Genomic DNA, 13,651 nt, shown 5'->3' with positions numbered 1-13,651 from the left:
CAACTAATAGTCAAAAACTACTATTTTTAAAAAATAATGTGATACATATTTTACTAATCTTTTACAAATCTTTCATTATATTGTTTGTATTATATCATAAATCAGTATTAATCATTAAATATATATTTAATCATAATTATTAGTTTCTATATAGTATTTATATATGATATGCATTATACAACTTTCATTATAACTGCTAAATAGTTTTCACAATATCTAATGTAATCTACACATATAAAACAATATTAAAACATTTAATAAATTATTATAATATATGAAATATCATAAAATAGGAAAGCATTCCGAACAGAACCAATGAGAATTTGCATGTAGTTCTAATTTAAAATTATTTTGATGTTTCCACCTATTTAACTCTTTTATCTCTTCTTGACTAATGTCCCAATTGCTGATATTACCAATTTTATTTATTTCTGGACACAAATCTATGATATGTTTAACTGTATTTATATTTCCATTCGGCAAATCATTAATATACAAGCAATTTAAACTTTTTGAAACTTGTTTTTCTGGAATTGTCTCTTTAGGATTTAGTAATTCCATAAAATTTAAGTTGTTTAATTCCAAACAGGTATAGACATGTAATACTTTCAGTTCTGGTGTATATTCCATTAGCCGTTGCAGAGTATTTGGGTGATCAACTTTACTGAGTTGGATTTTTTCGAGTTTTCTTAATGTGATATTTGAAGAATTTGAATATAATGATGATTCAACTCCATCAATTGATAATGTTTCAAGATTGGTAAGATGAGGTAAGAAACTCAAGTCAATTGTTAGTGAAACTTCATCTTTTCGAAATTTTAAAAATAATTCTCGTAAAATTTGTGATTGTGGCCCCAAAAGATATGTGTATAAGCCATCTAACCATGCGTGCTCAGTAGGAACATTTTGTAAATTTATAATTGTTAGTGTTTTTGGCAGTTGACTTAGCATAAGTGGTGAATGTAATGGTTCAGTTATAGTCAGTCTATTGAGTTTTGTGCAAGTGTTACAAAGTACTTGTAGTCTTGAGGAAGTTGTACGACATGCATTAGCCATTGTCAGTTGAAGTTTAGTTGACGGTATCGTAGATTTATCCAATAATTCTAAAGCTTTACCAATATGACAGTATTCACCTAAAGTTTCCAAATTTGGTATATTCTGTAATGCTATTAGGATTCCATTACTAGTGACACTAGTATTGGCAATATTTAATGTATTTAATGTAGAACATAACTTCGTTGGTTTTTGACAATATTCTAGGAGAAACGATAAATCGTTTAATTTATTTCGTCGACCAGTCTTAACTTTTATTTTTCTGAAAACATAATAAAATCGTTTATAATTAAGAGTTGAATGGCAAATTTGAATAAATTCTGCTAGTATACAATTACTTTGATAATGTTTTTATAACGTGCCACCAAGATAGTTTTGTTGTTGAATGAATGTTATGTTTGTTGAAATTATTTGATTTGTCTTTAATTTCAATTTGTAGTAAAAGGTGTTTTATACCATTATCAGTTACTTGACTTGAATGAGATATATCTAGTATTTCTAGCTGAGAACACGATTGCCCAATAGTTTTAAGAATTTTATCGCAAGCTATATTTTTTAGAACTAAACGTTTCAAATTACTCATTGATAACAGTACAGACTGAAATAATTGTGTATCTGAAAAATACCAATAATATTTTATTATTAATTAAAAAAATATATTTAATAGTTTTGACGTGCATTACTATTTAATCTACTCCTATATTGTTGATTAAACTTATTACAAAGTGCTTTTAAGAGTTCCATTTAATGCCCGGAAGTTTTATAATATAGAGTTTTATAAGGATAACTGTCTTAACTCAAATTTATAGTGTTTTATTTTTTTTGTTTTTATCGTACCTAATCCTACTGTGACTAAACATTTGTACAATGAATCACAAACTATATCATTATTAATAAACAATATCATAATGTATAATACAATTTTAAACAGTATGCATTAAATATAATAGTTAGGTATCAAAAAACAACTTCAATACATTTTGATATTAAACTAAAAGTATGTTTCATGTATTTATGTACATTTATATTTTATATTTTTTTGTATCGTTTACTTACAGTTAAAATAAAACCTATGTAATATTTAAAATATTCCTAAATGCTAAAGTTATGAATACTAATTTAACTAAAATGAAGAAAAATAAATACAACATATGTAATTAAAAAAAAAAAACAATTATATTACGAAATATTTTTTTGGTTTAATTTTGAAGTCTATATTAATATTATATTAATTTAACTAATGTATTGAAATTAAGTAGATTTTTACAATAAATTTGCGAAAAATAAAATTGCACATTTTTAAAAATAAACTACAATATATTTTTTTAATTTAATAATTGTTTTTAAGAAACGTAAAATTTGAATTATTTATATTATGTATTAAAAAAAAAATTAATCCACTCTATTGTTTTCGTCAATAACTTTTTGTTAAATCATGGTTTTGAAATTCATTACTGTGGCATATATATTAATGTATTTAAAAATATTTCATTATTATACTCTATCAAAAAGGCATTAATGAAGTTGCTACTTATTTTTTATTATAAAAGAATATAATTATAATATTTTTTTAATCTATACTGTGTGCACAACTGGTAGGTATATAATACAATAAATTAATTTTCTGTTACATTTTGGATAAATTTCAAAAGTTAATAACCTTAAATACAATTTTTACTACATTTTATCAGAACGAACATGTTGCATTAAGATTTAGGTTATATCATCTCACAAATATTTTCATTGTCATAGGTATATGTTATTTTTTATTCATTACTGTTTATGCGTAATCGGCCATTATTCAAAAATTCAGAACATTATATTTTAATTCGAAATTCTTAAAAATAAAATATATATGTATTAAACTTAATCAAAATACATATTTCATAAGACATAATATACGGTTAAATTTATAATTTTGAAACATAATTGTAGTGATGCGCAAATATTAATTCAAAAATGTAATTCAAAATTACGCTCCTCAATATTTTATAATTTAGGAACTCAATGATCTCACTATTATTAAAATTTATCATTATCATATTAATTGATTTAACAATAGTAAATTTATGTAAATATTAAGTTAAATTAGTGATTTGAGATAACCATAAAATATTTAAAGTATTTAAACAGTCATCAATATTTCTTAGTTTACTTTACACGAATGCACGAAAATATGCACTATTCGCTTTTGTACTGCAATTTAATGTCTATTTTCTCGATTTAGTTTTATATTATTTATATGATTGATAACCAGGGCCGGTTAAAGGCGTAGGCGACGTAGACACAAATCTACGGCGGCAAAATTTATGTTTATATAGAGGCGGCCTATAAGAAAAAATAAGAAAACAAGAGGCGGCAATTTTGATCTTTGTCTACATATATTTTGCTTACACCGGCCCTGTTGATAACGAGATAACTTATACTAGGTACTCGACTTCTTTGATCACCGCTCCGTAAAAACAACAATATTAATAGTTTTTGCCGTCATTAATACAGAATACATCTAGGGCTCAGATGTTTATGAAATTGCATGTTTTGTTTTATTCGTCCATTAAATACTAACCTAGACACAAATTTGATTCTTGTAATCATGTTCTATTGAATTAAATTATACTACATATCTTTTTTTGCATATAACCACATTTTTTTTGGTTTTATGATAATAAATGCATATTTTAATAATTTTTACTTTAAAATTTAGATTTTTAAAAAATAAAATGGTAAAAGTACCTAGGTATAGGTCTATAATCTATCTGCTGTTCAGTAGTTCGAGTATGTCTCGTTATTAACTAAGACTTAAAGTTTCTTGGGGTTCCGTGAGTAAAAATTGTTTTTTAATTTTTTTGGTTTTAGTATAAACTATTTATGAGAAACTTTTTATTAAATTTTTAAGATTTTGATCGAACAAAAAAATTTTTGTCGATTCATTTACATAAATAAAACTGAACAAAGTTCATCTACAAAGTATAAATAAATTAAAAAGATTCGAAATATTTTGAAAATTTTACTATGTGTATTGTGTAAATAATGCTATTATAAAAAAATTATGAACATTTTGAGTATTTATTGTTATTCGATTTTGAACTATAACAAATTAAGAAAATCGATTTTGTCAAAAACGTGAGGGTTTTGGATAAAATTCTATTTTTTCGTCAGTTAAAAAAAGTTTTACACATTTTTTCTTATAATCCGGCCCCTGAAATACCAACTAAATTCATCTTTCTATCAGATATTGTATTGAAGTCGGAAATTCTAATTTATACAGCTCAAAATGGTAATTATACATTCATACATTTGAAAAAAATCAATAAGTTCATTATTCCGGTAATATAATATTAAAAAAAAAAAATAAATGTTATCAATTTTTGTACATGTATAATATATTATACATAAATACGTATTTATCCGAAAAATTAAATGCCATTTGTATTCCAACGTATAGAATTTAAAATGTTGAATTTTTTTTTAACTCCAGTGTTTTCTTATTAATTTATTATACACGCAAATATATACAATTTTTACAGTATCTGATAATAATCTGAAAATAATTCATATTTTTTAAGCTCGTTCAAACAATTATATCGTTTAAACAGTTGTATATATATACAGTCAGGTAATGCGTCCATCTACTTTTAGACAATTTTTTCCGCGTGCATATTTTGCGTTTTTTTTTTTTTTGGGGGGGGGGTAGGTACGTCGAGTACGCACAAACACCCGAGCTCCCTGCTTATAACAGTAAAATATATAATATATAATATTACGGTACACGAGATAACGTCATCATACCTAAACGCAAGAGCGTCGGCCTGACCAGTTCCAGAGACACCAGGCCCCGGGCCTCCTGGGCCAGCAGCTTGAGCAAAGCGGTCTGGTGACTGCACCCGTAGTAACAGCACAGTTGGACCCGCAGCTCCCTGACGTCGGCGTCCAGCATGACGCCGAGCAGGTACAGCGGCACGTTGTCCGCGGCCGCGCTCACCGAGTGGCCCTCGCGGATCGCGTCCGCCAGCACGGCCATGCACTTGGTCAACAGCTGGCGGCGGACGAGCGCGGGCACGGCCCCGGCCCAAAACGGGCGGATCCGATGTCGGGCGAACGCGAACGTCTGCGACGGGGACGCGAACCCGTTGCGTCGGGCCAGCTCGTGCATCCGGTAACACGTCTGCACCAGATCGGACACGACTCTGTCCTCCGACAGGCTCACCAGGCTCCCCGGTTGGTAACGACAAGGCATTTTTCTTTTCGCTGTTCGATCACTGAATTTTCGACCTGTAAGCATAAAATAAATTGTATGATATTATTATTATATAAGCACACGTCATCGTCACGGGTCACACTTAAACGGCACCGCGTAATGATGATGGTATTAGAGGTAATAATATTCTAAAAGATGTGTGCCGATCATTCATCGCGGCACGAGGCGAGTGTACGTCTTATTATCCACCTCGTCCTGCAGCTCGTCCTGCACTTAATGCACCGCTAATGGGCCGGAATCCAAATTACAGTAATGAGCGCGATAAACGCATTGCCATCATGATCTACGATACATCGATAATTATCGCCACGATGTGATTTATTTGCTAGCTAGCACACGGCGGCGTTAATCATTATTAATATTCGAAGGTCCCTCTACAAAATTATACGATTTTTTATTTTTATTATTATTATCCAATTTTGTACAACAAGCGGCGACGTACCTACCAATAGATTATATTGTAAATGCATTTTTCTCTAGTACAGTCGATGTCACAACTCGCGAGTATATATTATTATTATTATCATTAATACTGTTCGATTTTCTCGAGGCGAAAAAATTGTCGATCTCGAATAAAACAACAGACCATAATCCACGTTTTGTCGCGTGTTAGCTTACGTAGAAATATCGCGATTATTAAATAATACTACATCAGTACATATTACCTACCGCAAAAATACTAAATTTTACTATTATAAGTCGTGTGTCGTAATATTACTCATTGTCATAAGCTCATAAAAACAAAGAAAGCAATAATTTCCCGCTTTCGATTGACTAAGTCGCGTTTGTAAAATGTCATACCGTTTATTGGCGCGTATTGTAAAATAATTTAAATTCAACGAAAAATGTTACCGCAATATTTTAGTTTGTGATTATTTAGGCGATTAAATATTGTTTGAAGCAATTATTATCAAGCATTTCGAAAAATGTAACTGATATTTAAAAATATTCGCCGATTATTTTGCAAGAAAACTGAGAATAGTAAGTTGTTTGTGCTGATTATATTGAACCTATTATTTATTATTAGTAATATAAAATCAATGCTACTAACTAGTCCTGAATAAACGAGAATAAAAAGTACCGATCAAATTCTTTATTAAAATATTCGTCAAAATTGCTTATTACGTGTTTGAAAATTGAAGTACTGTACTTATGTGGCTGTTGGCTGTATAATGTTCTTGATAGGTATAATTTTGGTCTAGACAATAGAGTATTAGAGTAAATTATTTAAAGCTTTTGTTAACATTTTTAATTCGTTTAAAAACTGATCGTTTTATTTTTATTAAATAGATACCTATATAGTTGTACGTGGTTTGTATTTTCAAAATGTTAATTTATTGTTCATTGTATGAAATATTAATTAATAACAACACAACCGTCACGACACAAAGACTATTTTTCGAATGACAATTATTATTTTCATATAAAGCGTAAATATTTATATTTAAGTTAAATAAATATCGTGCTAACATATTTTATTATACCAATAAATAATAATGTTTGCGAGTTTTGTTAGGTGTTAAATTAATTGTTTTTATATTTCAGAAAAAAATTAATTATACGTAAATACAGGTCATACTAAATAGATACCTAATTTTAATAAAAAAAAAAAAACCGTAACATACACTTGTGATGATGCGTGATATTTTATTTCCGAAGTTTTTTTAAATTGTCGTAGCACCCAAAATGAATTAAAATAGTAATATGTGAATTAAAATAATTTGAACTGTAAATAAAACAACGAACCAATGTGCAAGACCTATTGCTGCAAATTTTCGTTACCGTTTTGGTGTCCCATAAACCTAAATTTCATTTGACGACTTCAATTGCCACGTAGGTTTTTTTAAAATTCAGTACGAGAACAGTGATCACAATATTGTTATTCTTAATTCGAGATACATGCATTCAAATATTAAATTGTGCCCTCCACAACGGTGATCGCGGACCCTGCCGATTTAACTAGACAGTATAATATTATGTGTTGTAGACTTGTAGTACACAACGTGTGCTACATTTATACATTCGTAAAAACTATATATATTAAGCTATTTTATTAGCTTATACACTTTTTTAAGTCTCGCGAAGTTAAATGTTTAATAAAAAAAACTTTGTAGGTACACAATTGACAAGCCACCGTGGCCGCCGTTTCACACTTGTGTAAAAAAAATTTTATACCTAATAATATCTCGTACACGCAGAAGTCAACAGCTGCGTAAAAACACCGAAATGCCTATACAGTAAAACGTATACACCAATCGTATACGTATTATATATTACAATATCGTCAAACACCGTTTAGTATTGTTCTAAATATGTAGGATGTACATGGGAAAAATGTAAAACCTATAAGCTCAATGTTACTGTAGAAATGCTGAAATGTGTCTGTGCAATTTTTTATTGTTTATTAATAAGCACGCGGCGTACACATTTTAGCGTACGACGTACGTGTGCATTATAATAATTTACAGAGTAGAATGGTAAAAAGTAAAAACCCAATAAGAAAAAATAAAACCATCATCTATTTTGTCGTAATGCGCGTGTCGCGTGCAATGCGCTTATAATATTATTATTATTATTAATATAATATATCATTACAGCAAGGCGGACATAATATTTTATTGTCATTTTACGTAGGTTAGAATATTATTATAATACCCTACGTCTTAACAATAAAATCTAATTTGCACAAAAAATACTTCCGCGATATTTATTTATCATTTTAATACGATTCCGGATATGTGCTCAGAATTCTAAATTTATTATTGTGCATAGGTGTATGTTATAATATTGTGTTATGTTCTGCGAAGACTCGTAATCATTTATCAGCACAGGTCAGGTTCACGTTTTGTTCGCTCAATGTTAATAATACTGAGGCTCAGTGACGCCGTTTTATTACAGATAACGTCCAAGGTTTATTGATATACTTTGACGGCCCACACATTTTTTATGTTTCAAAATTGTAAAATATGTTTATGCGTGCCATATTTTTTAAATATGTCTAAACTTGCTGGCCTCGTCACACTAGAGTTACGTTTATTTATTATTATTTTTTTTTAATAGTAGGAATGCATAGTTTGTATTCTATACCTATGCGCATTAATAGTTAATGTTATATTTGTTTAGGTTTTCGACTTTCTTGAAATCGAATCGAAATTATATCTCCATATTATTATTGATTGTATTATTTATTGACAGACGTGTGTGCAGTGGTAAAATCTACCAACAATAGCTAACACGGAAAACATTGCTATTCACTCTATTTTTAGGTACTCGCGACACGTGAGTTGTGTTCATAATTTCATATTATATTGAAAGATAAGACGAATAACAATTATTTTACACGAATAATATTGATTACAGAAATAAAAATATTTAAAAACACAATGGATTTTATCCATTAATAATTGTAATATCGTCAGATCTACATGACTTATCGGTTACTTCTTATTTACATAATTGTATTATTGTATGTCTGTCGTGCGATAAAAAAAAAAATTATAAACGCTTTACTATTAAGATGTTTTAAAAATGAAAAATTGTATTTCAAGATTGAACTTCTGTGCACCTAACTCTATACTTTTATTATGTCTAACTTCAAACTTTTCATTATTTGATATCAATAATATTCTTGTTATTTTACATAATACCGTTTTACGGTACTCAAGTAGTTAAATGTTTCCAATAATCAAAAAAATATTCAAAAACGTAATGTAATACCTATACCTATTTTCAATTAAATTTTTGAAATTGCTTACAGAATTAAGTATTTAGTATTTTTAACTGCTGTTATAATTTTTATACTTTATAGTATTTATGATTTTAAATTTATAAATCTAAGATCTAAAAAAATACGAGTAGGTAGGTATATGAGATTTTTATATTTTAGATAAAATTATTATTTATTGATGTGGTTAAAGGCTTTAGCATCTCTATATCTGTACTCTATTGTACATACATTATATAAAAATAAATGCATTATGTTCTTAGTGTTCTTACAGGTGACCCTACTAAGACTAACGATTTATCAAACATTAAAATATTATTATTGTCTTAACTATTAATTTATGTTTTCCTTATAATAATACATTATTTGACTCTAATATTTAATAGTATACATTTTTTAATACAATTACTATTCCATTATAATTTCATAATTGTATTACTGTAAAAACATTAAGTAAATTGCCACAATTAATTAAAAAAAAAAATAAAATTACTAAAATCATTCACATATTTAGATTACGTGTATACTTAATCATATTATATTTTTATACTTTTCTTACTTATCAATCATCTTGTTACTTAATAATATGATTAACATCGCTATCAACAATAATGCGCTATAGATTATTAACGATCACGAAAGTCAAGGTTACTTTATTATAAATTATAATATATTATATTATATTAAAGTGTAGTTCACCGTCGTGTGGCGTTGGGACTTGGGTATTGGTATACGAGTAGTAGGTATCGATTTATTAAATTAAACACTAAAGAACTAATTATATGAATACTGATATTATAATAATAGAAGAGGTTCTGATCAAAACTAAACGATGCTCTCAGTGCTGGATTTAGAACAGGTGCCGCCCCGGGCCCTTTTAAATATACCGCCCCTACCCCAAGAAAAAAAATGTAGTAAATATTTCTATCATTTTTTTCCATTTCTTACAAAATTTGTCGTCCCCAAAAATTTGCTGCCCTGGATGCTCTGGAATAAAACTAAAAGGATGCTCCGTTTAAGATACGCCGGTATCATTCACTCTTAAGACCAGACTTGGCTGACCGACACCCGACGGGGCCCGTAGCAACGGTTCGTCTGGGGGGGCCTTCGGTATGTACTGAGGCTGACCCAGCTTTTTTGGTCACGCAGACCATCGTGAGAACCGAAATGGTCACACACTCGTTTTACCCGGAGTCAACAAATTTGAGCGTTATAAATGCATGCCCCATGTGCATACTAAGTACATAGATACGCACAAATACACATACACATATGCACACGCATACACATACACATATGCACACGCATACACATACACACATACACACTCATGCTTATACAACAATATTATATATATCTTTATTAATGAGTAATGACAAATAATACTATTATGTTATTTTCATATTTTCAAGTATAGGAAAATCCGAAATTACACGATGGTGCACTCGGTGCAGCATGTTATAATGAGCTATTATTATAATATAAAAATTAATAAATGATTTCAATATAATGCGGTATAGTTTTAGTCGTTTAATAGTTAATACAAATCTTCTAACGTAATCTTTTGAGTTTATTAATATCTCTTAAATATTTAAATCGTTTAATGAAAATTTTGTTTTATATTAACAATTAGATTTAATATTATAGCTTATAAGTCCTAATTTGTACAATGTGTACGGAACTTTCCAAAATCAGCACAAATTATATTTATAGAAATAGAGTTAATATAAAATATTTATATAGACTCGTATTATTATATTAGTTATTCTTTTATTATTATTGAATTATTCTAGTTTGATTTGATAAAGATACAAGTTCACAACTGGTTTATTGACTAATGGTTATTGTAACGGCCCTGGCGAAACGTAAACATTTAAGGGAATTATTTAATTTGACATTTACAAAATACAAAACAGGATCGAATGATTTTAATTTAGAATAAGTGAATTATATATATTTGAATTATAATCGTTTGGTTGATACGTCATAACCATTGGTAAACAGTATATCTAATAAATTATTAATGTAGAATGTAGATAAACCAAAATATAACTATATTTGAATTTTTGATTCGTATAGTAGGCTAAAAATATTCATTCATATAATTTGCAACTTTATTTTTTATTACTACTTCCTATTATACAACACACACATTACGGACAGGTTCATGTCGAAAAATACAAGTTACACTGGTTACTAGTTAGGACGATTAGGTGGCCATTGTCTCTGCATGACGACGTATTATCGTTGTGTTTAAAAATGATTAAAATAAAAACGATAAAGAATCAGCGTTTAGTTGAGAGCGTGTTTTATTTCAAAAACCAGTAAAATCTGATAATTTTTTAATCATCAGTATACAGTACAATTCGTTTTTCAGTGAAAGATGATAAATGACAATTTTTACTGTCTCGAAAAATGTGAATGAAAAATAAACTAAAATCTGTGTAATGCATTATATTTTGATTGATTTGATTTTTATTGTTACGTTATTATTGATGTTCCGTACAGCTTATATAATGTTATAGTAATTTTGGTAAGAATTTATTGCATTCGCATTTTGTTTTTATTAATAGGAATTCTGAAATTACTAATATTTCATTAAATATATCAAATTATCAAAATATGTCTGGTGGCAGTAGATAATATTTATTTTAAGTATTTTACTGTAATAATTTTAGTTGTGATTTAGATTTTGTAAGTTACGTATTATTTTATTTTGTTTTGTTTATTTTATAAATTTAAAACACGTGATATAAGAGTAGTTTATTTGTTATACAATTTACCTAATATGTATCTTTATTTTGTTTATAATTAAATTAAATTACCAAGTACAATATATAAATGCTATTATCGTATATATATTAAATAATGCCAGTGTTTTAATTTTAGTTATTAATACTATGGTTTATTTTTCGATACATTGTATATGATTATTTATCTTGAGTGTTTAACTACTCTAATAATTAATTTATTCATTTTCGTACAGATAATTGTTATTATTTTATAAACTTATAAGGTAATATTTTATTTTGGATTTTTTATCCTTGATGACATTCTGTATTATATAACATTAATATTGAGCGTGTATTAAAATATACCTATCTAGATGGTAAATGTCGTTATTTAATCTATTATAATTTGTAAGGTACCAACGTCTCTTTCAATTAGACCATATTGTGTTTAAATGTGTAGGTATTTATCATTATTATTATTATTATTATTAGTTAGTGTAAATAGTGATTTGTTAATTTTTCTAGAAAAACTGTAGTAATATTATATAGGTATTCCACTAATTTCTAGTAATTATACCCAAATCATAATTAACACTAGTCTCTATCGACTCTATCCAAGACTGTAATATTATGAACAAATTTCTAAATTAAATTTTGAATTATTGTTGATGCGAGTTTTAAATTTTCTAATTTTTCAAAAATATTATTAATAATACGATTGTTCACTATTTGAATTACTATAAGATGGTAATTTTTCCAACTCTTATTATAGAGTATTAACCGTTTTTACACAATTAAAAATAAACTAGTTTGAAATTACCTTATACATCGTATTTATACAATGTATGATGACCATTAAGTCGGTACCTATACTTATTACTAAAACTAAAATAATACTATTACGTTATTAATATCTGGATTGTGTGATGATAATAATAATTGTTATAAAATTTTAAAGTACTTAATTTAATTTTTTTATGGTATATTATATTATATAATATTTTAATGTCCACTTACTAATGAAATCACCGTCATGTATTGATTCTGATTTAACAATACAAAACGTTAACACAGATTTTATTAATCTTCCTGACTTCGAACAAATTAAAAGAAACTACCGAGTTATTTACGAATTCGACGCACAGACATATTCACGGGACCACCTTATTGACTAATACTAGTAGTCAGTTGAACCTCTATTTAATTCAAGTTCATGATTGTTGTATGTAGTTTCCCACTACTCCATAAAAAACACGTTGCATACGTAACAAATAACAAATTGAACAATTAGTTAGAAATAATAAATATCGGGCCGTGCGAATCGTAATTTTATTTTACATTGAATTAATTGGTATAAATATGTTATCTATATTATCTATACTCAATATTATTTTTTAATAATTAATCAATATAACAAAAATAACATTTTAATTTAAAATTAATAAATATTATACCTAAATATATTTCTGTTGATTTAATAGCTGCTTAAACTGATTCCACAACTCACAAGTAACAATAAATGTTCATTATATTATTATCTTCAACAAACTTCAGTCGCGATTTTCAAGAACAGAAAAATAATAAGATAGTATAAATAATAAATTTATTATGTAATCATTATGGACCTGGAAATGTAACATTCTTAATGTACGTACAAACCTACCGCCTACGTTCTCTATTTAAACACATTCTGAATTCAAACTAAACAGTTCTTTTTACAGTCGAATTTTCCATAATATATTATCGTTTATTTAATACCATTTGATATTATTTAGTAATATAGTGCTTATGGGTTATCGTTTGCGTGTCGTAGCCTATAGGTAAAATATTATGCAATGCGTACGTACTCTTCTATTCTATTCACAAAGTGAAACAGCATTATTG

General features: G+C 27.7%; 2 protein-coding genes across 7 annotated transcripts in view; one reads left to right on the top strand and one right to left on the bottom strand.

Moving 5' to 3' along the window:
• The window catches only part of LOC114121767 (tubulin polyglutamylase TTLL5), a 40,899-nt gene that overhangs the window by 10,680 nt on the left and 16,568 nt on the right, over positions 1–13,651 (top strand). The window lies entirely within an intron of this gene.
• On the bottom strand, positions 246–12,937 carry LOC114121748 (uncharacterized). 2 transcript variants are annotated; one of them, XM_027984202.2, is made up of 4 exons: positions 12,785–12,937; positions 4,843–5,325; positions 1,392–1,668; positions 246–1,315 (listed from the first exon to the last, which is right to left on the bottom strand). In XM_027984202.2, exons 2-4 carry the CDS (start codon positions 5,288–5,290, stop codon positions 283–285), a joined length of 1,758 nt encoding a protein of 585 aa, XP_027840003.1. In that variant the 5' UTR covers positions 5,291–5,325; positions 12,785–12,937; the 3' UTR covers positions 246–282. The 2 variants fall into 2 exon arrangements, with proteins under 2 accessions (XP_027840003.1, XP_050061539.1); XM_050205582.1 differs by lacking the exon at positions 12,785–12,937 and adding an exon at positions 6,437–6,614.

The sequence above is a fragment of the Aphis gossypii genome, chromosome X (assembly GCF_020184175.1).
Source record: "Aphis gossypii isolate Hap1 chromosome X, ASM2018417v2, whole genome shotgun sequence".
In the NCBI taxonomy this organism is placed as follows: domain Eukaryota; kingdom Metazoa; phylum Arthropoda; class Insecta; order Hemiptera; family Aphididae; genus Aphis; species Aphis gossypii.
Note: the sequence above shows the minus strand (reverse complement) of the source record. Positions and strands in the feature narration are given on the sequence as shown.